Genomic DNA, 22,753 nt, shown 5'->3' on the forward strand with positions numbered 1-22,753 from the left:
TACGATGATCATTAGGTTTTCATTTTGCTAGACTTATATAGTTCCCACTACTTATAAATGTATTTTTTGTACTTTGGACATATGCATGTGCACTGTAATTCTTGTGTAAGCAGTAATTGTTCAGCATTTTGATATTTAACATTCAATATCACACAATGATTTTAAACATTATCTTAAAATCAAATGCCCACAATAAAGAGACAGTTTTCTCTTCAATATTCTTTTTACATATAATTTACATGATTCTTCCAAATCTCCAGGGAAATTTTAAAAGACATGATATTAATAATGAGGCACAGCATGAAAAAAATTATATTGTGCAAAAATTGGAACATGGAATGTCCATTTTACACTGTGCAAGCATAAATAGCCCCCACAAAATTTTTTTAAATCTGAAATAAAAAACAACTTAACAAATGTGGAGTGATTCATTATTGCTAAAGTGACATAAATGCTGGATATAAATTGTGCTAACAGAAAAAGTAACATCAATAGAGTTTAAAATACTAAATAATTACTAATAAAATTCACAATCCTCTGGCACACATTAGGAATGAAAAATAAACATACCTGAAAGAAAAGCAGAGATTTCCAAAGATAATCAGATACTATAAGGAACAACTTCCTAACAACAAATTTAAAAATGTGCAGGAAATATATACTTTCCTAGGAAATTTAACTTCACAAAACTGACCAAAGAACTAGAACACCTGAAAGGTCCTAGGTCCATTAAGGAAAGTGAAATCAGTAGTTTAAAATTGTCCCACAAAGAAAATACTAGACTTAATCTTAAAAGTGGAATTTTTTAATTAAGAAAAAGAATTCTGACATTACACAAAAACTTTCAGGTAAGACAAAAGAGGAATAGTTCTTCAGATTACTTTATAAAGCTAGTACAGGCATATTCCACAGATTTATATTTTCCCACTAAGTTACCTCTTGTATTTAGGACCACAACATCACACACCATATGTATCTCTCAAACAACATTTCAGATGATATTTACATAGAAAAAAATTCTATTGTAGATCACAAAACTCAATACAACATTTTTACCAACAACCAGAAAAAAAAAAACAAAAGTGTATCAAATGCTTCGAGATACATCACAAACACAATTAGTAATATGACAGCATCATGTGTCAGCATATCCAAAAGCATCCTGAATATCAGTGACAGGGATGTTCCACACAAATGCCACTGATGATACAAGAGGCATTACTGTATCATCCTCAGTGTGAATCATTATCTGACACATTTCTAGAGTGACTTTCATATTTCTTCCCCACCACCACATCTTCCTCCTAATTATAACAATGAGACTGAATAAAAGTCAAGAAAATGTTAAAGAACTTTATAGAAAAGGAAGCAAAACAAGCAGAAAAGCAATTACAATGAAAGAAACTATATTACAGCTAGCAAAGCAATTATTTGTCAACAACTATATTATTTGGGGGTCAGGAAGCAAATTTAATATAGGTTTACCATATTTTACTTACATTTTAGGAAATTAGTTTGGGTTCACAAGTAATCCATTATAATTTTGCCATTTAAAATAAAGAGAAATGGGCTCTGTTTTTGAACAGAACGTCTAATTTTCAGAAACAAATTATTAATGTTAAGTAGATATCTATAATTTTAATATCAAATTTTAAAAATACAGTATAAAAAAACTATAGTCTCATCCATAAACAGAACTGCAGTAACTCTAAACAGAATACTTTTTGAAATGACAAGTGTTGTTTCTTCCAGAAATGCAAAATTGGTTTAATATTAGAAAATGTATTAATGCGATTCACCATAATAACAAAAAAAGAACCCATATGTTCATCTCAATAGAAGCAGAAAAAATAATAAAATTCAACATTCATTCTTAATTTAAAAAAAAACTATTAGCAATGTAGAAATAGAAGGAAACTTCCCTAACCCAATAAACAATAAGAAAGCCATAAAAATGTCACACACACTATACACACATGCTGAAACATTAGGAGTATTGGCTCATGCAATTATGGTAGCTCAGAAGTGCTAAGATGCTGTCTCTAAGCTAGGGGCCCAAGAAGGCCAGTGGTATAGCCAGAGAGCAGGTGGTGTAGATTCCAAAGGCCTGAGAACCAGGAGAACCGAGGGCAGAAGATTAACGTTCCAGCTGATAGAGTCAGGCAGACACCAAGCGAATCCTTTCTTTCTCCCCTTTGTTGTTCTATTCAGGCCCTCAAAGGATTAAGTGATGCCACCCACATTGAGGAAGTAAATCTCCTTTACTCAAATGCTAATCTCTTCTGGAAACATCCTCAAAGACACACCCAAAAATAACGTTTAGCTAGATGGCTGAGCATCCTGTGATCCAGAGTTGATACACAAAATCGACTATCACACATAGCATTTTCATATAGATGTCAGCTCTCCTTCAGTTGATCACAGATCCAATGCAATTCCAATAAAAAATCCCAACAATCTTTAGATTGTAAAGTTCAATGAAAAGATGATGAAATATGGCTTTAGCAGTACAATCCTGAAGACAAGCCTAATCAAACAATGACTACCAAAAGGGAGAAGGAGTCCAAGTGAACCAGTTCGATTCATTGAACTTTACAATCTAATTCTAAAAACTACGTGCAAGAGAAAAAGGACAGTAATAGCCAAGACTTCCCTGAAAAAGATCATGGTGTCTGGGTGGTGATATGGATGTGGGAGGGCAGGGTATTTACCACCGAAAATATCAAGACATTATAAAAAATATAGTAATTGAGACAGCATAATATGGACACAGGAGAAACAAATAGACCAGTAGGACAGAATAGAGAGTGTAAAGGTACATCCACGCAAAAAGAAAAAAAAAAAACCTGATCTGTGATGATGGTGGCATGGTAGATTTGTGTAGAAAGGATGGGCTATTGATAAACCGCCTTAGAACAACTGGTTATCCCTAGCACTCACTATAAGCAAAAGTCAGCTTTATATGGATTAATTATTTTAAAATGAAATGTGCATAAGTTTGTCTGCAAAATCTCGTTTCCACTCCAAATGAGAAAATTGAGATGGGACAAGAAATGGTGGAGTAACAAATAAAGCTCACTTACTCTCTACCCCTTATAGGTTATATTAGGTTTCTCTTGCTACCATAAAAAATTAACACAAATTTAGCTGCTTAAAACAACATACATTCATTATCTCACAACTCTGTAGGACAGAAATCCCTGCTCCTTTGCTGTCAGCTGAGGATTATTCCCAGGTACTAGAGGCTGCCCATATTCTTTGGCTTGTGGCCCCTTCCTACATCTTCAAAGCCAGCAATGGAGGGTTGAGCCCCTCTCATGTCTATTTCTCCTGCCTTCCCTTCTGCCAAATCTCTAACTCTTCTGCTGCCTTCTTCCATCTTTATCCCCCTATCTCAAGGTTCCTAATATTAATCACATATGCAAAGCCCCTTCTGCTATGTAATGCACCATATTCACAGGCTCTGAGAATTAGGACATGAATATCTTTTGGGGAGAGATTATTATTCTGCCTTCCACACAGGGAAACCGAGGTTGCTTCATATTTGCACTACCACTGTGTGGCTTGAACATCCTTACACAGTGCCTCAGCCCAGCAGGCAAGGAGGAAGCAGAGACTAGGTAGAAAATATCCACTATCTTCTTCTCATGTCCTTTCTGCTTACCTGTACTTAACAATTGGGTTTTCTGTACCAGGATTCGGGAGGCTGAAGCAGACAGGGGAGAGGAACACTGATCCAATAATTGCAACAAATGCCTTCTTCTGCCAATTTTGGAAGATTTAGGGAAGAGATACCAACGGAAGAAGAGAAAAGAGGAAAGTGGGAGCAATAATGTAAAGCCATTAAAAGAAAAACAGCATGTTTCCCCCTTTCATAAGAAACTCAATACAAGAAGGTTCCATATTTGGGGTAGGGGTAAAAGAGAGGAAAAGTCTAGCTCATTTGAGTCATTTATTGGATGTCATTATGTACTACACACAATGCTATGTGATTCCACAAATCTTTCATAATTATTTAAACTAACCCATATAGTACATGTGTGTAGTTATTACCTTGAAATGAGGAAACTCAGGCTCACAATGGTGGTCACGTACCTAAGGGAACAAATATCAGAGGTAGATATAAACTAAACCTATATATGCTGGCTGCCCCAGTCCAAGAAAATTTCCTCTCTCTCACTGCATTAGTCCATTCTCATGCTGCCAATCAAGACATACCCGATACTGGATAATTTATAAAAGAAAAAGGTTTAATTAACTTACAGTTTAGCATGGCTGGGGAGGCCTCAGGAAACTTAACAATCATAGTGGAAGGGGAAGCAAACACATGCTTTTGAACATGGCAGCAGGAAGGAGAAGTGCTGAGCAAAGATCTGGTGAGATCTGAGAACTCACTCACCATCATGAAAATAGCATGAAGGTAACCAACCCCATGATTCAATTACCTCCCACAACACCTGGGAGGTATGGGAACTACAATTCAAAATGAGATTTGGGTGAGGACACAGCCAAAACATGTCACCGACTTTCCCTAGCAAGAAGGCAAGACTAAGGCATGTTATAATCCCCACACTGTGCCTTTCGCTGTCTTTAAAGGACAATCTTCGTGGTATTGCCTTCCTTCTGCAACCTTCCTTTTACCCCGGATGTTACAGTGACTTCCTAATGAAGTCTGGAGTTACTTACCTTCTTGTAATAATTGTACATTTACTAATTCTGTAGTCATTTTCTCCAGATTGATTTTGTTATCATTCATGCTAGTCCTTGTGTGATGACCACTGGGCTGTGAGCCTGAATTTTCTTTTTTTTTTTTTAAACCGCTTTATTGAGGTATGATTGAGATACAAAAAGCTGTATTTAATGTATATAACTTGATGTGTTCAGAGATAAGCTCTTTTTCTTCTCTTTCCTTCTTTCTTTTATAGAAGTAGTCTTCAAAGAAACAACGAAAGGTGCTAAGACTCGTCTCTGGATGAATCTCTACTAGGACTTAAGAGAAACATGCAGACCTAGTTGTTATCATACAACTTGTCTTGCTGCCACTCCTGTCCCTTCAAGGAGTTATGTTTATCAGGAAAAGAGCCAATTAACAAACTCTGCTTTATTTTTGTGGTGATAACTAATCAAGTCTAAGATTTCAACATAAAATCCCAATACCTTACCCTATGTGACAAGGCCCTAAGTGCCTCGCTCCTGCCTGGCTCTCCAGCTGCATTTTGTCTCTGCACTCCTTACTCTACTCCAGCCACACTGGCCAAGGCCTGCTGTCCCCAGATCTTGCATTACCGCCTTCACACATCTGCTCAAAGTTCACCTCCAGTCTTCCTATCTCTAGCCCCATGAGCTACTGAACACTTGAAATGTGTCTAGTCTGAACCGAAATGTGCTGGAAGTATAAAATATACACTGGACTTTTATGACTTAGTAGATATAAAAGAAATATCTTATTAATAATTCCATATTGATTGCCTGTTGAAATATTTAAAATATGTTGGGTTATTATTAAAATTAATTTGACCTGTTTCTTTTTACCTTTTTTTTTTTTTTTTTTGAGACGGAGTTTCACCCTTTTGTCCAGGCTGGAGTCAAGTGGCATGATCTCGGCTCACCAAAACCTTTGCCCCCACCCTACCCGGTTCAAGCGATTTCTCCTGCCTCAGCCTCCCAATTAGCTAGGATTATAGGCGCCCGCCAGCAAGCCCGGGTAATTTTTGTATTTTTAGTAGAGACAGGATTTTGCCACGTTGGCCAGACTGGTCTTGAACTCCTGACTTCAGGTGATCACCTGCCTCAGCCTGCCAAAGTGCTGGAATTACAGGCATGAGCCACCGCGCCCGGCCTTCTTTTTACATTTTATGTGGCAACTGGAAAATTTAAAATTACACTCATGGCTCACATTGTTTCCATCGGACAGCGCTACTCTATGGCATGATCCTCTTTTGCTGCCCTCCTGGCACTTACATTGTAGAATTTCAGCATCCGGGCTCACCTGGTCAGTGGCCTTCTCACCCAAGCAGAAGGTACCACAGAAACCTTGCCTGGCTCACCCACACCTGATTCCCAGGCACTCAGGCCAGGGCCTGGAGCACAGTAAGTGCTGACTATCTTTCCAATGAATGACCCTACTCTTTCTCAGCTGGAGACATGAATCCTTTCGGGTCCCAAAACACGTGGTCTAAAGTCCTTTGGGCTCCTGCCGCTGCCAGCGCTGACCCTGGTCGGGTGGGGGGATGTCTGGATACTTCCTCTGTGGAAAGAACTGGTCACACAACCGCAGAGGTGACTCGGGCTGAGAACCCAGGCTCCTCTTTCCCTTGGTGACACGCCCCTCGGTCCCTCACTGGCACTTCTCCCTCCGGCCACACGGCGGCGACTCGCGGGAGCGCAGCGGCCGATGGTACAGCCCGCTCCCCCCTCGCGCCCTCGGACAGTGGGTCCTTCCACTTGTAGAAAAGCATTGTGGGACGGCAGCGGGTTCTTTCTTCCTTTGGGTGCGAGCTTGGTGTGGTTTTTGTTCTGGGTCCTCTGGGATGGCGCGTGGCTGTGGCCGCATGGTCTCTCGCGCAGGGGCGCCGGGCGGGGGAACGCGGCCACCCTGAGCCTGGTGAGTCGACTGCGGCTGCCAGACCGTGTCCGAAGTGTCCGGGGCCGTGAACCCGTGAAGGGCAGCGGCCTGGCCTCAGGCCTGCGTTCCCACGTTTGGAAACGGGGAGTTTCGTGGATTTGTGTTTAGATCATCGACTATGCCAGAGACTTCTCCAGCTAAGCCTGGTTTTATTTTCGTTAGTGGAAAGGCCTTACCGTATAACTGACTTTATGCTTGCCCTGCCCCCGTGTAAAATAACTTAAAAACAGTGCCTGGTTACAGCTGTTTCCATGTGCGGTGCTCGTCGGGAGTCATCACCTACCCTGCAGGTGAGTTTTCACGTTCGTGCAAGACCAGTCGCCATTTAAAACGCATCGCATTTCACTTTTCATTACTAAGTCGGATTTTAAATCGTGAGAAAATTTCTCTGAAATGTATTGTTCATTTTTAGGCTGTAATCGGGATTACTGTCAGTCAGCAACCTTATGCCATAAAGCCGACCTCACGCAGTGTCAGCCTTTGTGTTGCCCATTCACTTTGGAAACTAGTGAATGTGGTGTCAAAAAAGGCGTAAATTAAACGCTTTGCAGCCTTTTCCTGCCCTTAAATTTGATATCTTTGGTGTAGGAGCTGCATAAGTAACAGTTGTTGCTTCTGCGTTAATATGCGTGATCTTGACCCTGCCAGCCTTAAGTGTATGGTTTCTCTTAGCCAGTTTTAATTTTTGTTTAGGTGGAAGATGGATGCCTGAAGTGTAGACTGCTGCTAGCTGAATACCATCTGGGAGCATAAAGGTGATCTGAAGGTAGGGTGATATGTCTTAAAGCACTTTGTAATGGGAATTTTTATCACCTTTTAAATTGGGGTTCCTTCTCTAGTGAGTTTTAATGTTAGTGGTACATTTGTAGTGTTTCTCTGTCTGTAGCTATTAAGGTGAGTTAATAAATAGGACAGCCTCCACAGCTTATTTTTGGGAAGCTTTTGCTGATACTTCCTGAGAAGCCCAGAGAAATAAATACGCATAGTACTGGCATTCTGGATCTCTTAAGATTTGTTTTTATGTGTAGTGAGTTTTTTAAAAGCTTGTCAAATCGCAGGCATATTAATTACCAAGTTCTTCATTAAAATGGATACAAAAATATTTGCTGTCGAATTGAGTACTTGTATTTTTTCCCTTAGGATGTCCTTGGTGAGGATTTTGAAAATTTGATCTTCACAAGAGTTGCTTGGATCATTTGAAATTTCTGGGAGTCTGAGGAGTACTGACATAATTGCCTGTTGGAATCTGTAAATACACATTTAAGACAGTGAGGATGTGAATAAATATATTAATGCACTTTGGCATTTGTGTTTTAAGTGATTAACTGCCAGAAATAGCTATTTCTAAAAAGTTATAAGGGAGGAGGGGTTCTTTTTTGATCAGTATTCACTGCTGTCACCATAATTAATAGCCTTACAATAGCTTGTGTTTGGCCCAAAGAGAAATGTACTTTCTTCCAGTGACTCAAAAATCATGGCTAGAAGTAGACCGATTTCTAGTGACAGGTGTGCTTTACTGCACTCAATGCATATTTTTCCTCCAACTAGACTGTACATTTAATGTTGGCATATCTTCTGCCTTTGCTTTGCAGGAAACAACAAATAATGTATTCAGATATTCAAAAAATTTATTGAAAGCACTGTACTAGGAGCTGAGAACACGATGATGAGCACAACACAGTTCTTCCCTTTGGAAACATAGCTGAGTGGAGGGAATGTCATCACAAACGTAAAACTTCACTATGAGATGAGTTCCATGATAGGATTTTCTTAGGGAAACCTGAGAAAGAGTTGAGACTAAAGGTATACCGTGTCATATTTTTCACAAGGCAAAATTGGGGGAATGACATATACAGAGGCTTGGGCTAGAAAAAAGATACCGTTAGTCCACTTTTGAGGCAGTTTTGGCTGCTTTCCCTCTTCAGTGCCCTGTTTTAGAATTGAGTGCTTATTGAGGCTTGTAAGATGGCTATTATGGGAGGTGGGAGTGTTACAAAATGAGGCTGAAGAGGTAGGTAAAGAAGCCAGACCACTTCAGGCTCCCTCTGGCTTTATTAAAGCAAGATAAATCCATGGTGGAAAATCAGATTTGCAAGAAAAGGTAGTTAACTAGGTTGCTTATTGTTGTCTAGATGAGAGACCAGCTTGGACTAGTAAAGTTAGTGAAATAAGATTGTTTTTAGTTTGAGGACAGAGCCAACTAGACTTGGTAACAGTGGAGGTGTCCATAACTGCCAGGTGTCGAGCTTGCACACTGATGAGCATAATGACCCTAGATTCAGCTGGGGAGCAGCATTTAAACAGGTGAATTCTTAAATTACCTTTGAGAAATCCAAGTGGTCTTTTTGCAGTAGCACGTTACTCAGTCTAAACTACAGAAATAAACCTTAAGGCCATGGGTGTAAATGAGATCTGCTGGGGGTAGAGGAAGAGGGCCTAGGGTCTGAAGTTTGAGAAACTCCACTAATTAATGGCAAGGTAAAGCATGATAAGCCAGAAAGAATGGTCAGTGGTAGGAGCAAAATAGGATTATATTAAAGAAGCAAAAGAATGTCCTAAAAATTCTCCCTGGGATTAAGTGACACAGTGATTGATATTAGTGGAGTAGTGGGAAAGATCCATGTAGAGATAGCTTAAGATAGGGATTAGATGAATTGAGGGCAATGACTAAAGATACTCCTTGCAAGAAAATTGGCTGAGAATGAGAGGAAAAATCTTAGTTGCTGGGGTGGGGTGGGGGTTGTGGTTGTGAAAGATAGTTTTGTTTATTCTTAGTCTTAAATTTAAAACCAAGTAGCAAGGATCTAGCTGAGAGAATAATTGAATACATTAATATAGGAGAAGGACAAAGATCCTGAAAAGGCTGGGAGAAGAGCATCCAAAGCACAGGTGGAGAGACAAAGGTAAGGGGGAGATACAAGACGTCCTGCCTAAGTATTTTCCCTGTAGATTGCAAAGTCATCTATGGAGAGCAAAGGTCCAAAACAGTCACTGGGGAGAGCAGGTGAGTTAGATGGTCAAGGAGGGTGGATGGATCATTTGAGGTTTGGGGTGAGAGATCAACTGAAATCCACTTAGACTTCTGAAAACACAAGAACACTTTAGAAATTAACAACACTTAATAAAACAAAGCTTTTTACATCCTTTGTAAATAACTGGTGGAACTTAACACCGCAAAATACAGTATTATAAAGAACTTTTTATGAATAAAAATATCTGCAGTCTGAAATTGATGCCTCAGTCCTTTTTCATCAGGGCACTAGTTGAGAACCACCCCAGCGCTGGGAACATGTCCTCCCACTTGTACTATTGCACAGCAGGCTAGCTGCAGTTCAGAATTCCAGAATGTTCATCAGATGCATCTGGTCTTGGTTGTGGTGGACACAGACACAAGATAGAAATGAATGATTGTTATCCTGTTCCAGAAACGAAAATGTGGTTTCAAGTGAATTTTTACAAAATACTCTTCCAGTTAAAACAAAAAGGTCCTTCCGCACAACTGTGCTGTAGTTAAACCATGCCTATAATCCCAGTGCTTTGGGAGGCTGAGACAGGCGGATCACTTGAGGTCAGGAGTTCGAGACCAGCCCCCAAGATGGCAAAACCCCGTCTCTACTAAAAATACAAAAAGAATTAGCCGGGTGTTGTGGTGCACGCCTGTAATCCCAGCTGCTCAGCAGCCTGAGACAGAATCGCTTAAACCCAGGAAGTGGAGGTTGTGGTGAGCTGACATGGTGCTACTGCACTCCAGCCTGGGTGACAGAGTGATAACATCTCAAAAAAAAAAAAAAGCAAAAGATAATGTATTTTCTTATGCTGAAGAAATACTCGCAGGTCTGAGATTTGAATTAAGGTATCTATTTCACAGTTTCAAAAGTACCAGTGGCGCACACAACCTTCCCACCCCTACCCTTGACCCTTCGTCAGGATCAAGTCTCTGTCTTGAGGCGGGAAACTTGGATAGTTTTTATTGTTTTTGCTGTGTGTTTTCCAGCCAGGTTGTTTGTAGATGTCTGAGATTTTTCTTCCATCAGGCTATCTTTAGACCCATTTCTTCTCTAAAATAAAATATATTTGAAAAATATAGAAAGATTCAGAAGAAAACAGCCAAATGAAGTATTTTAATTGCATCAGAAACCAAGCTGCTCTTAAATTTAAGATACTGAGTTAATTCAAAAGTTTCATAATACCAAAAGCTATTCAATAAATGTTCCCTCTAAATACTTGTGCAAAATAAACAAAGCCTGTATTTAAACTTTGTTTAATATACAAAGTTAGTCTGACATTTACATGCATAACGATTTTATTCATGAATATTAGGCATAATTCACCCAAATCAGTGTCATTACTTTTGTTAATAATTCCCAAACCAGGATCTCAACCTTCTCACTCTTCCAAACAGGATAGTGATGGAGAGTTGGAGGGAATTTATAATCCCCTGATTATATTTTCAGTAGTCAATGAATGGAACAATGTCTTGTGAGCCCCTATCGCTTGTCTTATATGGAGAAACAGGGCAGCTGATTACCAGAGCCTGGGCACCACATCCACCACTTTGTAAAACTTAGGTTTTACACGTCTCCCATCATCACAGGTGGAGGCTCTGAGAATGACACTAACTCACAACTGCTCCTCTTATGCAAACCCCTCCTCTGACTTCCAAGAGATGGTCTAACATTGTCAGTGTACCAGGCTGGCAAGCATATTTCCTTCCCCAAATGTATATTCCCACAAATAATGGGCTACATACACTGTCCCAATCTATTTTGAGATTTGTTTGAGCTAAAAAAAAATAAATCCCTCTTTTAAAATGCAGTTACCTTTAATCTGTTCCTATGACTGGCTTAATTTGTTTTACTGACATTCAAAAAGCACTGATGGAATAATTATTCTGCCTATCATGGGAAGCATGAACCAATCTATTTGGGATGGAAGACTTCTAGATACCCAGAGGTGGGAAGAGGACACCAGTGAATGTGAGAGAATATAGCAGAATTACCAGAAAAAAGTGCTAGGAGAGGACCTGAAATAAGTACTATGTTGTAAGTTTGTCTAGGATTTAATCTGTCCACTCTGCAGACCTTAAGAAATTAAGTTGCTATTCTTCCCCATTGTTAGCAGCCTTTGCGTGAAAAGGCAAGGTGAGGTGTAGTGCAGGTCACTGCCAGAACTCTGGTGGCATTGTGGTGGAATTTAGAACTTAAAGTTATATTAGGAAATGTACCTTTCCAGCTTCCATCGGTCACTCCAGCCCCTTCTCCACATGGCAGCCAGATGAGTGGCTTCCTTTTAGCACTTGGAATAAAACAGTAAGATCCAAACGCTTCCCACAGCCTTTAAGTCCTTGTGTTATCTGCCTTTCCCCTCATGCTCAGTGCATGTTGGTCTTTCAGCTCCTCAAATACACAGGCCCTCTCCAGAGTCAGCATTTTCCCTATATTCCTCATTCTGATTACATCAGCCTTGTGGCCACTCACATGGCTGGCTCCTCACCTGCCAGGTCTCAGCTTTAAATGCCTCTGACCACCCTAAACATGTAAAGTGAGGTCACTTTGTTGCTTCTCTGTTCAGGCACTTCTTTGTAATGCATACTCCTATTTGTTTTAACTGTTTACTTTCATGCCTCCAGGTCTAGGCTAGGGTCATCGAACTTTTTTATAAAGAGCCAGACTGTAAAATACATCCTGTTTGTGTCACGTGTTACCGTTATTTTGTTTTGCTTTTAAACAACCCTTTAAAGGTGTAAAAACCATTACTGGCTTCTGGCCTATACAAAGGCAGCAGACTAGATTTGGCTCTTAGGGCCATGGTTTGCTGATTGCTCAGACCAGTTCTCGACACTCCTGAGAGGGGCTTACTGGATATTTACTGAATTCAAAATCAAAAGTGTCCTGGAGACAGGCTTAGAATCAGTGCCACTGATCAGAAGATGCATGTGAGTTCTTGTGTCCTGCAAGGTGAAAGCTATTCTTCCAACTTTGAATATGTGTACGTTTTTTAATTCCTGAGTGGAAATAAAAATTACTACTTGTATTGAAACCAATTAAAATTAAGACAAAAAAAAAAAACACCGAAAGATAACTGCTTATTAATCATCACAATAACCCTAGGAGGTAGGTTATCTACACTGTATAAAAATTGAGACTTAGAAGTTTAGCAGTATTAAAGTTACACAAGTAGTACGCAGAGATGAAACACAAATGATTCAGGTCAGTCAGAATACAAAGCCTAAACTTTATCATGAATATAATTTTGAAAAAGTACTGTCAACTTTAAACCAATCGTCTATTTGGACAACCTATTAGCTGTCCCAGGCTGATCTCATCAAATATTATGCAGATTATAGTAGAAGCTGTGTTTACCATGCAGATCTCCATTCTAGACTGAGGCATTCATTCTCCAGCTGTTGGGAGTGTTGCCTGCTGTGTAGCTCAAAACTGAGCCCCTCCACAGGAACTGCCCTCAGTTGAAGAGAACCCCCCCCCTCCCAGAACATCCCTTACCCAGTGGCTTATATGGGGTGAATGTGAATGTGTAAAGGTTCAACCCCCTTGTCTCAAAGTAGGATGAATTTGAAGAGCCATCTCAGCTCTAGAGCTCCCTGTGGGATCAGCTCTTGCCTCTGCCCAAACCCGTCTTTCACTTTCTCCCCAACAAGTATGGATCCCGTGGGCACTTTCCAACAAGCTTCCTGCATGCAGATTTCAGAATCTATCTAGGGAACCTAACCTAAATTAGCACAGGCCTTGCTCCAGTCATTAATAAAAACAAAAAGGGCCACAAATGATACATACTGCTGGTGTCAGGCTTCTTACGTGGTCCAAAAACTACATGTGCTTACGTGCATTTTTATGGGATGAGAGTCAGCAGACACAACTGGCTTTTCTAAAGGATCCATGATCAAATGACACTGAAAACCACAACACGACAAACAATGGGCTGACCCTGATCCATCAGACACATCAACTTTGTTTTTAGAGTTTTACAGTGGTTGTTTAACCAGATATAAATCCATCCAACTGTCTTATTCAGCCCACATTTTTTCCCATCTTATTAAAAAGTACATCATGAGAGGTGGTATGAAACCCTTCCTGAACTATGTTTGCTACAGCGTTCCCCTGATTATCAAATGCAGCTAAGTGTTAAAGTGACTTTGTTAAGGCAGCTAGGTGTTCTGTCTCGGAATTCCTTTTTAAAAACATTTCCAGAATTAAAGTAATTGTGATGGAGAAGACAGAAATAAAACAGGACTTAAGTAATTCTGTCTGCTATCAGTTAACAATGTGAGTCTATCACTTTCTCTTTGTTTCTCTGGCTCAAAATACCTGTTGTTACTATTGCTTTTTAATTAGTGAAACAATTGTTTCTTTATTCTGGCTCCAAATGGTCTTACCATCTTTGTTATCCTCAGCTTTGCCCCACTACCTCTACCTGTTATTCCTAACTCTTCCCAGATTGTGCCAGCATTCTTGATCATGCACTTTTCGTTCCATGATTTCTACACGTTCTTTTAAAATGCAGAATCTCAGAATGACATTAAGGTTTCATTGCCTGCCCTACCTCCCTAAAGGAACTTTCCAAAGCACAAAATGCTTCTCAAAATTGTCATCAATACAACACCTTCTTCAAACTTTACTATTACTAACCTGATGAACTGTAGCGTCCCCAGAACCCTGAGCATCCAAAGAACGGGTCACCGGAAGCGGTGGTACAAGATCTGTTTTTGAACTGCAGAGAATGAGTTTTAGAATTAGTGACTGGAACAGTATCTAGAATCATAAATTAAGTTGGAAGAGAACTACAGTGTAGATATAAAACATTTCCATGAGCAAGTAAAGTTCCTTTAGACTGCACTGTTCTGGAGCCATGATGGTGATGGTGTACTCTGGCCTGCCCACTTACTTCACTTCCGAGAGAACTGATCGCTCCCCATCTGAACACTGGGACCTGCGATACTGGCGGTAACTTCGTGGCGAATGAGAATGCCTGATGCGGATTGGGTCACCTTGTGTCCTGAACAAGCAACCAAGAAACATGGGAACAAACACTCAAAGTCAGAAGAGGAAAAGTAGGAGTTCTTCCTTAATATTGAAACCACGAAAGAATAACAACTTTCAGAGTTTTAAAAAGAACTTGGCTCCTCTCGGCTTTGAAAGCCTGAGTGACTTAAATTTCACAAGAAAAATGCTCCCTTGACCATATGTGAAAATGAAGCTCTTTAAAGTATTTGTGTATATACATAAATATATATATATATATATATGTGTGTATTTTTTAACCACCAAATTTTAAATGAAATTATTTCTCACAGTGGAATTCTTTTTAATAGCATGGAAGAAAACAAAATCTATAATGCAGACAAAATGGCATTCCTAATGGAAAAAGTTGGTCCACTGTCATAGCTACTAACATTAAGAATTCAGTCTTTACTTGAAAATTGCTAAGAAGGTAGACCTTAAGTGTTCTCTCCATAAAAAAAAAAGTATGTGAGATGATAGATATATTGGCTTGATTTCAGCATTTCAAAATGTATACATATATCAAAACATCACATTGTACACTGTAAACATACACAACTTTTATTTGTCAATTATACCTTAATAATTAAAAATAAATAAATAATTCAAATCTTTGACCTAAAGATGGGGACAGAGGGTGGCTGGGGTGTACCAACCTGCTATTTAACTGTGGTGGGAAAGCAGCATAGCTGCAGAAGGGAAACAAAGCAGGCACTCACTTTCTCTTAACCAAGTACTGGCAAGGCAGAAAACACAGTCAACAGGTATGGTTCCTCTTACACTGGTGACTAAGGACTCCTGCTGTGCTTTCATGAAGCCTGTTCAATGTGCTGCTTCTATGCCAGGGATTGGACTGGGCTCATATGAGAGTTTTATGGTCAACGTAATTCTCTTGGTGTAAAATAATGGATAAAAAACTTTATCAGTGAGAATCTCAGAAAAGAATTTATTTTAAAACAAATTAATCAGGAAAAGCCCCCTTGTACCTACCAAGTACAAAGAGGTGGCTAATAAGAGATGATAGAGATTATAGTGTAGAATAAGTAGCTTTAATGCACACTTTTTTCCCTCTTTCGCTACTGTCACCTAGTTTTGGTTAAAATGTAAAGACAAATTAAAGCACTGCCTGGAACACAACTGAAGAATTAGAATGGATTACTCACAAGCACTAATAAAGCTTTTGTGAGAAGATTTTCAAAGGCACTCACTCTATTTTAGTGTACGGAATCTCTTTTAATTGTTCTTCTGACAATCCGGATGGATCCACAAGTTCCTTTCTATAAAGGAATAAGCAAGAAAATGATAGTTGTGGTGCTGGCATAAATGCTAGTATCTTTCACGATCGGCAGGTGAGTTTTCCCTTTCTAATCTTGTCCCCAAACAGTGTTAGTAAAACTAATAAAAATTTATAAAAACTAAAAACGTGTTCAAGGAAAAATAGGAGGGGTAAAACCTTTTCTGTAGCTCTTTTGCCTTCTTTCAATTTTTCTACTTTCAGACTCCAGCCATTCCCCATTTCCCTATAAAAGATCTGCTTCTCTCCCCTGTGGTGGGTGTCTTTTTTCTTCTGGATTTGTTTTCCTTGGTATTTATTTGTAAACTATTGGCCTGTCTGAGGTCCATTTAGAGGCGAGACTAAATGACCCAAGGTGAGGAGGTGTCAGGGTTGCCTGTAGATAGGCTGTTGATATGGTAAGGCACCACCACCAGGGGCTCCACGTGCCTGCCACACACAGTGGCAATGGCTTTGGCAGGCATCACGCTGAGGCTGCCTCTCAGTACCAGGAGTCTTCCTTGCAACTGCATTAAAACTACATGGGTTTTAAAACAATGAGAAAGAAAAACCATTACTCACTGAATGTGCTTCCATAACTCTTCTTTTGCTTGGATATCGGGGCTTCTCCTATAAATAGAGAAAACAACCTTCATCTCTGCAAACATGCTTCATCTCACAACCTAATAACTAACTGTAATAGTTTTCAGACTGTGAAATTCTTATTTGCCAGCTGAGAACAGACAAGGAAAGACTGGACAGGGAGAGCCATTGTGATGGTTAGTATAAAGACACCAGCAGCTAAATTGCCGCTACTGCCGCTGAAGGAAAATCATAAAACCCAGTCATAACCAGAGCTTCATTTAATGAAAGACCTCAGAACTGCAGGGTCATATGCCTCCCCCTCCAGTGGTAACTGTACAATGAAGAATGATTCAGGGCGTCTGTTTCTGATCTTTCCAGATATTTGTAAGTAATGGTAAAAGAAGAACTCATCCTGATTCTAAAAAGTCCCAACATTATCTGTGATTACCTAGGAGACGCAACCACCACAAGGAAAAAGCAACTGGTAGGATGGCCCTGATGGCAGACTGTACCAATGACCCATCTTTCATGTGACATCTGTTGTTGCATTTCTGCAACAAAACTTGGGCCAGCAAATGCTAGGACCTATCTGTGGCCTTGGCTCATGCTGCCACCCTCTTTACGCCCTTCTCCATCCCTAACTATTGACTCTGCAAATCTTTTCTCCAAGAAATATGTGAGTAGATATTAAACCACTATCTTTAACTTCCTAGAATGAAAAATTCAGTCAGCATTCAAGTGTTTGTACTCTCTGTAGTATCAACTATTTCTCCCATTGTAGCAATGAATGCAGTGAAATCTATTATCACTGCAATTGTTGACATAGAATGATTTTTCTTCATAGTGAGAAAATAAGCTTTCGTCGGTCCCTTTAAGAGAACAGAGATCTAGTAATAGGCCAAAAGAAACAACAAATAAAAATTAAAAGCCACTGATCCTATGGAATTGTATGCGATTAATCTCTATTAGCATTTGGGGGGCTCAATATTGCTTTTAGTGTATGATATCATTAATGCTTTCACTTTTCTCGATTCATAAGGGCACCACTACGGTATTCTGGTAGGGCTTTCTGAACCTACAGAATACACTAAGCTAATTTCCAGCCACTGAGTTGACCAAACGGTTTTTCCTTTGTGTAGGGGGAAAAAAGTGATCTGCCTAAAGACCTTTTGATCAACTCAGGATGAGACAAAACATGAAAGGAAAAAGGGATGAAATCTTGGTCTCAGACCAAATATGGTACTGTTAAATGTAGATGTTCTTTGTTATAAGAATAAGATTAGGCCGGGCATAGTGGCTCAAGCCTGTAATCCCAGCACTTTGGGAGGCCAGGGTGGGTGGATCACTTGAGGTCAGGAGTTCAAGAACAGCCTGGCCAACAAGGCAAAACCCCATCTCTACTAAAAATACAAAAAATTAGCTGGGCGTGGTGGCATGTGCCTGTAATTCCAGCTGCTTGGGAGGTTGAGGTATGAGAATCACTTGAACTTGGGAGGTGGGGGTTGCAGTAAGCCGAGATCATGACACTGCACTCCAGCCTGGGCAACAGAACGAGATCCTGTGCCAAAAAAAAAAAAAAAATTGTATGTTTCTTAAAAGTCATACAAACTGCTTCCTTGGTGTCCTGTATAGATTCTGCCTTTCCTACATTTGGTTGGTCTGATTTGCTAGATAATATGTTAACCCCTTTAAATGATACTGTCAGAGAAAGTGCTAATATTAAACAGCACTAAGGTGTTATTCCATTCTGACAGAACGATGGTTCAGCTGTGACTATACCCCAGGATCTACTTCTCACAGTCAACCAGGAGTCTGAAGTATTACATAATATCCAGGTTAGGAAGCTATTCTACTGATCATTATTCTTATTTCAGGAAGGTATGATAGTGAGCATATCAGCTGTCTTCTAGTTACAGCAGCGTTTCCCACCCTTGGCCCTACTGACATTTTCCATACTAATTCTGTGCTGTAGGAGGCTGTCCTGTGCATTGTAGGATGATCAGTAGCACCTGTGGCCTCTACCCAACTAGATGCCAGTAGCACCTCCCTAGTATGACAGCCAAAAATGTCCAACAATGTCCCCTTAGAAGCAAAACTGCCCCCAGTTGGAAAACCACTGATTAAGCGTATGACCTAGGAATTAAGTGGCTATGGTTGGGTGGTGGAAGCCAAGTTATTGTAAAGATCCATTATGTGAGTACTAGAATAGTGCTGGAGAGAGTGACAGTAAAGCAGAAACTAAATCTTCAAAGAATGAGGAAAACAACAGAAGGTGCAGTTGATGACAACTACCGGAAGTGGTGAGTGGTATCATGTGAGGGCATGCAATTCAAAGCTGAATGCTTTCAGGGTGGACGCGGGGAGAATGAGAAAAGTTGTGAGTGGCCAGGAGGACATACACCCCATGATATCAGGCCTAGTCGTGAGAGACAGTGACTATGAACAATACATTAAAAAAATGATAACATGATAACAGTGGATATGTCTGAGTGCTGGATTGCAGGTAATTTTATTTGCTTATTTATGCTTTTCTATATTTTCTGATCTTTTTAAGCCAGAAGAATTTCTTACCTTAGTTATCAGGAAAAAAAATAAGAGTGTTTTCATGTTTTTTTTTTTAAATACTATTATTGTAATTCCACAGGAAATGCTTTTCATTCCCATCTCAGAAGAATTAGAGAAATGTTATCTTTGTTTTTTGTTTGTTTGTTTGTTTGTTTTTTGAGAGAGTCTCACTCTGTCACCCAGGCTGGAGTGCAATGGCCCCATCTCGGCTCACTGCAAGCTCTGCCTACCAGATTCAAGCGATTCTCCTGCCCCAGCCTCCCGAGTAGCTGGGATTACAGGCATGTGCCACCACGCCCAGCTAATTTTTTTATTTTTAGTAGAGACGCGGTTTCACCATGTTGTCCAGAATGGTCTCAATCTGTTGACCTCGTGATCCGCCCACCTCAGCCTCCCAAAGTGATGGGATTGCAGGCATGAGCCACCGCGCCGGCTTGAGAAATGTTATCTTAATCTGAACGAGATCATCAGACCTTCTAGCCATTAACATTGGTCCTAAAAGATTGAAGAGTTTACTCTTTATCTTTACGTTCTATAGCACTATAAAAGTCATATTTTTAACTAAGCTAAGTTCTGACATGGCCAGTAGTTTCAAACAGTTTTAAGGGAAGGAAAAGTTCCAAAGCTTAGAAAATGCTAATTTCCTCTGATTGCTAGACCACCTGTGATTTCACAAATGTCAACACAAGCTGCATGTTAATGAGGAATGTATTATTTTTATGCTTACATCTGCACACATTTAATCAATAATTTAGGATGAATTCATGATCTGCAGCTCAGTGTTATCTTGTGGATTTAGAAAGCCGCGGAATTTCAGCAGTCATCTTTCTTAATTTGAGGCACTTAATTATGCAGATGTTTTACTTAAACTCTCCAAATAAATTCCTAAGGAAATAGAACCCTGAGTTGTCCACAGGTACAACATATATAGAAAATACACATGCAGCCCAGTATTAGTCCAATATTTTTCAAAAGCATCCCTCCTCCACATACAAATATTCCACTTTAAATTAATCAGAGAAATTAGTTTGATGACACATCATTCACAAATCACTTTCCCTTATTCCAAAACCCTAAAACAAACATATCATAAATCTACAAAGGATTTAAACTCCATCACTGCATATAATCATTTTATATATCCCCCAAACTATTCAACTATATTATCTAAAAACATAATATAGGCAATACATTATCCAATAATATATTTACTATATTTTGTATATTATACTAAAAAATATGGCAGTATTTTACTCTTTTTTGGTCCATCTTTATACTGATCACTCCTCTGAAAGGAAATTTAGAGTTGAAAATATGTACATTTATAAAACATCTTTATTTAAGGAATTCAAAGCACCTAACAAATATCCCAGTCATTCTTTGTCACATTCCTGACTGGTCAAAATAAATCTAATTAGGAGATGTCTTACTCTTCTCCCTCCCCCTCCAAAGAAGCCTTAGGAAATCACTGAGATGAACAACCTGGCTGCTGAAGATCGCTCAGGAGGCACTTCGGGGTTGGGGGGTGGGGGTACATGTTGTATCTTCACCTAACACACCATACTTGCATGTTTTGTGTGTAACTGAGAACATTACCCTGACAGCCTCCTCTTCCACAGTATCAGTACTTTTCAATAAAAATAGTAAGATATTATCACCACCAGAGGGAGCCCGAGCCTTCTCTTGCACCCAGGTTTGACCCTACCAAAACTATTGTTTATGCTTTTATGCCTCTTCCAAATATCCCACTGAGTAAAGGTTCACCCATGTAGAAAAGGAGGTTCAACAAAGCTTTTTTCCTAGTGATAAACATCAACTGTAGCTGAAAAATGTACTAAATAGAACTGTACTTCCCAATGTTTTACCAGAGGAGATCTAATCATATTTCAGCTTAATGCTTTTTAGTAGAAAACAGTTTTGTATTTTATACTACTCTACTCTGTGTCTCTGGTATTTAATAATGAATTGATTTTCTAGCTATTTACTGGGGATAAAACACAAAAATGAATAATGATGTATCATAACCTTCTGACCCTTAATGAAAACATAATTTACATATACTGCAGTAGGAATTTAAGAATATGGGAGTAATGGAGAGATCAGTGGCTTACTGTACATCTGAAATACCAAATATACATAGATATTTTTATATAGTACATATATTTTAAAATATTTTCTATTATGTATATATTATATCTGAAGATATTTATATGTGTGTGTGTGTATATGTATATATATCTGAAGGATAATTTTGATTGCTTTCCTTGAATACTGCCCTAGCCATGTTTCCACTTTTTCTAAGGGATGCGGTCTCACTATGTCGCCCAGGCTGGTCTTGAACTCCTGGCCTCAAGTAATCATCCCTCCTCAGCCTCCCAAGTAGCTGGGACTACACATACAAGCCACCATGCCCAGCTCATGTTTCCACCTTTAAAGAAAGCTGTAGTGGTTCCTAAATCCTCACACAACCAAATTCAAGTCTCTAAGGACTTTATGTGAGTTGCCTTACTCTACTCCCTTCATTTCTCACCACCTCCTCATCTCAAGGAAAAACACAAATACCTTGCAGTGTTTCTAGAGAATAACTAAGACCTAGCGGAACTTACTAATAAAGGCTGTGACACGGGCACAACCTCACTTAATGCTCAGCAAAATCCTAAGAGCGTGGTACCATCAGTGTTGTAGAGATGGAAGCTCATGGGGATCAGGTAATAAGCTGAAGATACAGAATGCAAACAACAGCACCCAGCAGGTATTTTATTACTTGTCAATAAATCTCAGGCTTTTAACAGTCATAACTCAAATAAAGGACAGAGCCCAGTTTGTGCTATATGAAGTAATCCATCATCCTTAAGAGTTATAACATTTTTATTCAGTTGTCCAGTTGACATTTCCATTAATTGCCTACTTGGCATCTCAGACCTAAAAAACAGAAATCTTGATTCTTTCCCCACAAAACATTCCTGGCCCATCCCTTCCCAGCTCAGTAAAAAATCATGCTATCCACTCAGTGGATCAGCTCTGAAACTCAATGTCATCCATAATACCGCTCATACTACAAATCTGTCAGCTTTACTTCCAAAATGTGTATTCATCTACTTCTCTTCATTTCACCACCACCATCTTTTCTGAGCTAAAACCATCTCATGTGGACCACTACAAGCTTTCTAATTGCTTTCCTGCTTCCTTTCTTCCTCTTTCTCAATCTGCTTTTTACCCACCAGAGCAACTTTTTTTTTTTTTTTTTTTTTTTTTTTGAGATGGAGTTTCGCTCCTGTTGCCCAGGCTGAAGTGCAATGGTGCGATCTCGGCTTACTGCAACCTCCGCCTCCCAGCTTCAAGCAATTCTCCTGACCCAGCCTCCCAAGTAGCTGGGATTACAGGCACCCGCCACCACACCCGGCTAATTTTTGTATTTTTAGTAGAGACAAGGTTTCACCACGTTGGCCAGGCTCGTCTTAAACTCCTGAACTCAGGTGATCTGCCTGCCTTGGCCTCCCAAAGTGCTGAGATTACAGGCGTGAGCCACCGTCCCTGGCCAGCAACTTCTAAGTGAACTACTATCCACACAAATACATATAAATATATATATATATATAAATTTATTTTTTCTACTTTAACTGCACTTCGGCTGTATCAGATGAGAAATCTGACACAGGTCCTACTGGACTAAAATCAAGGTGTTGG

At 39.6% G+C, this 22,753-nt stretch overlaps 1 protein-coding gene, 1 long non-coding RNA gene and 1 other non-coding gene across 4 annotated transcripts in view; 2 read left to right on the forward strand and 1 right to left on the reverse strand.

Annotated features, from left to right (window-relative positions):
* Positions 1-6,154: 6,154 nt before the first annotated feature.
* LOC100585119 lies at positions 6,155-9,854 on the forward strand. The gene is made up of 3 exons (XR_001115386.2): positions 6,155-6,915; positions 7,319-7,391; positions 7,766-9,854. It is a non-coding gene; the product is annotated as an uncharacterized LOC100585119 (long non-coding RNA).
* Positions 7,101-7,233, forward strand: LOC115831898. Its single transcript, XR_004027393.1, has one exon. It is a non-coding gene; the product is annotated as a small nucleolar RNA SNORA13 (small nucleolar RNA).
* A 517-nt stretch (positions 9,855-10,371) lies between the features above and the next one.
* EPB41L4A (erythrocyte membrane protein band 4.1 like 4A) overlaps positions 10,372-22,753 on the reverse strand; it is a 261,160-nt gene continuing 248,778 nt past the window's right edge. Inside the window, exons 19-23 of one of the 2 annotated variants that reach the window (XM_003259826.4) lie at positions 16,499-16,546; positions 15,852-15,920; positions 14,528-14,638; positions 14,272-14,353; positions 10,372-10,683 (exon numbers count right to left, since the gene is read on the reverse strand). In XM_003259826.4, coding sequence (XP_003259874.2) covers positions 10,555-10,683; positions 14,272-14,353; positions 14,528-14,638; positions 15,852-15,920; positions 16,499-16,546 — 439 coding nt within the window. In that variant the 3' untranslated portion in view covers positions 10,372-10,554. Of the gene's footprint in view, positions 10,684-10,728; positions 14,354-14,527; positions 14,639-15,851; positions 15,921-16,498; positions 16,547-22,753 lie in introns of those variants that run through there. The other variant, XM_030817603.1, reaches the window with a different exon arrangement.

The sequence above is a fragment of the Nomascus leucogenys genome, chromosome 2 (genome assembly GCF_006542625.1).
Source record: "Nomascus leucogenys isolate Asia chromosome 2, Asia_NLE_v1, whole genome shotgun sequence".
NCBI lineage: Eukaryota > Metazoa > Chordata > Mammalia > Primates > Hylobatidae > Nomascus > Nomascus leucogenys.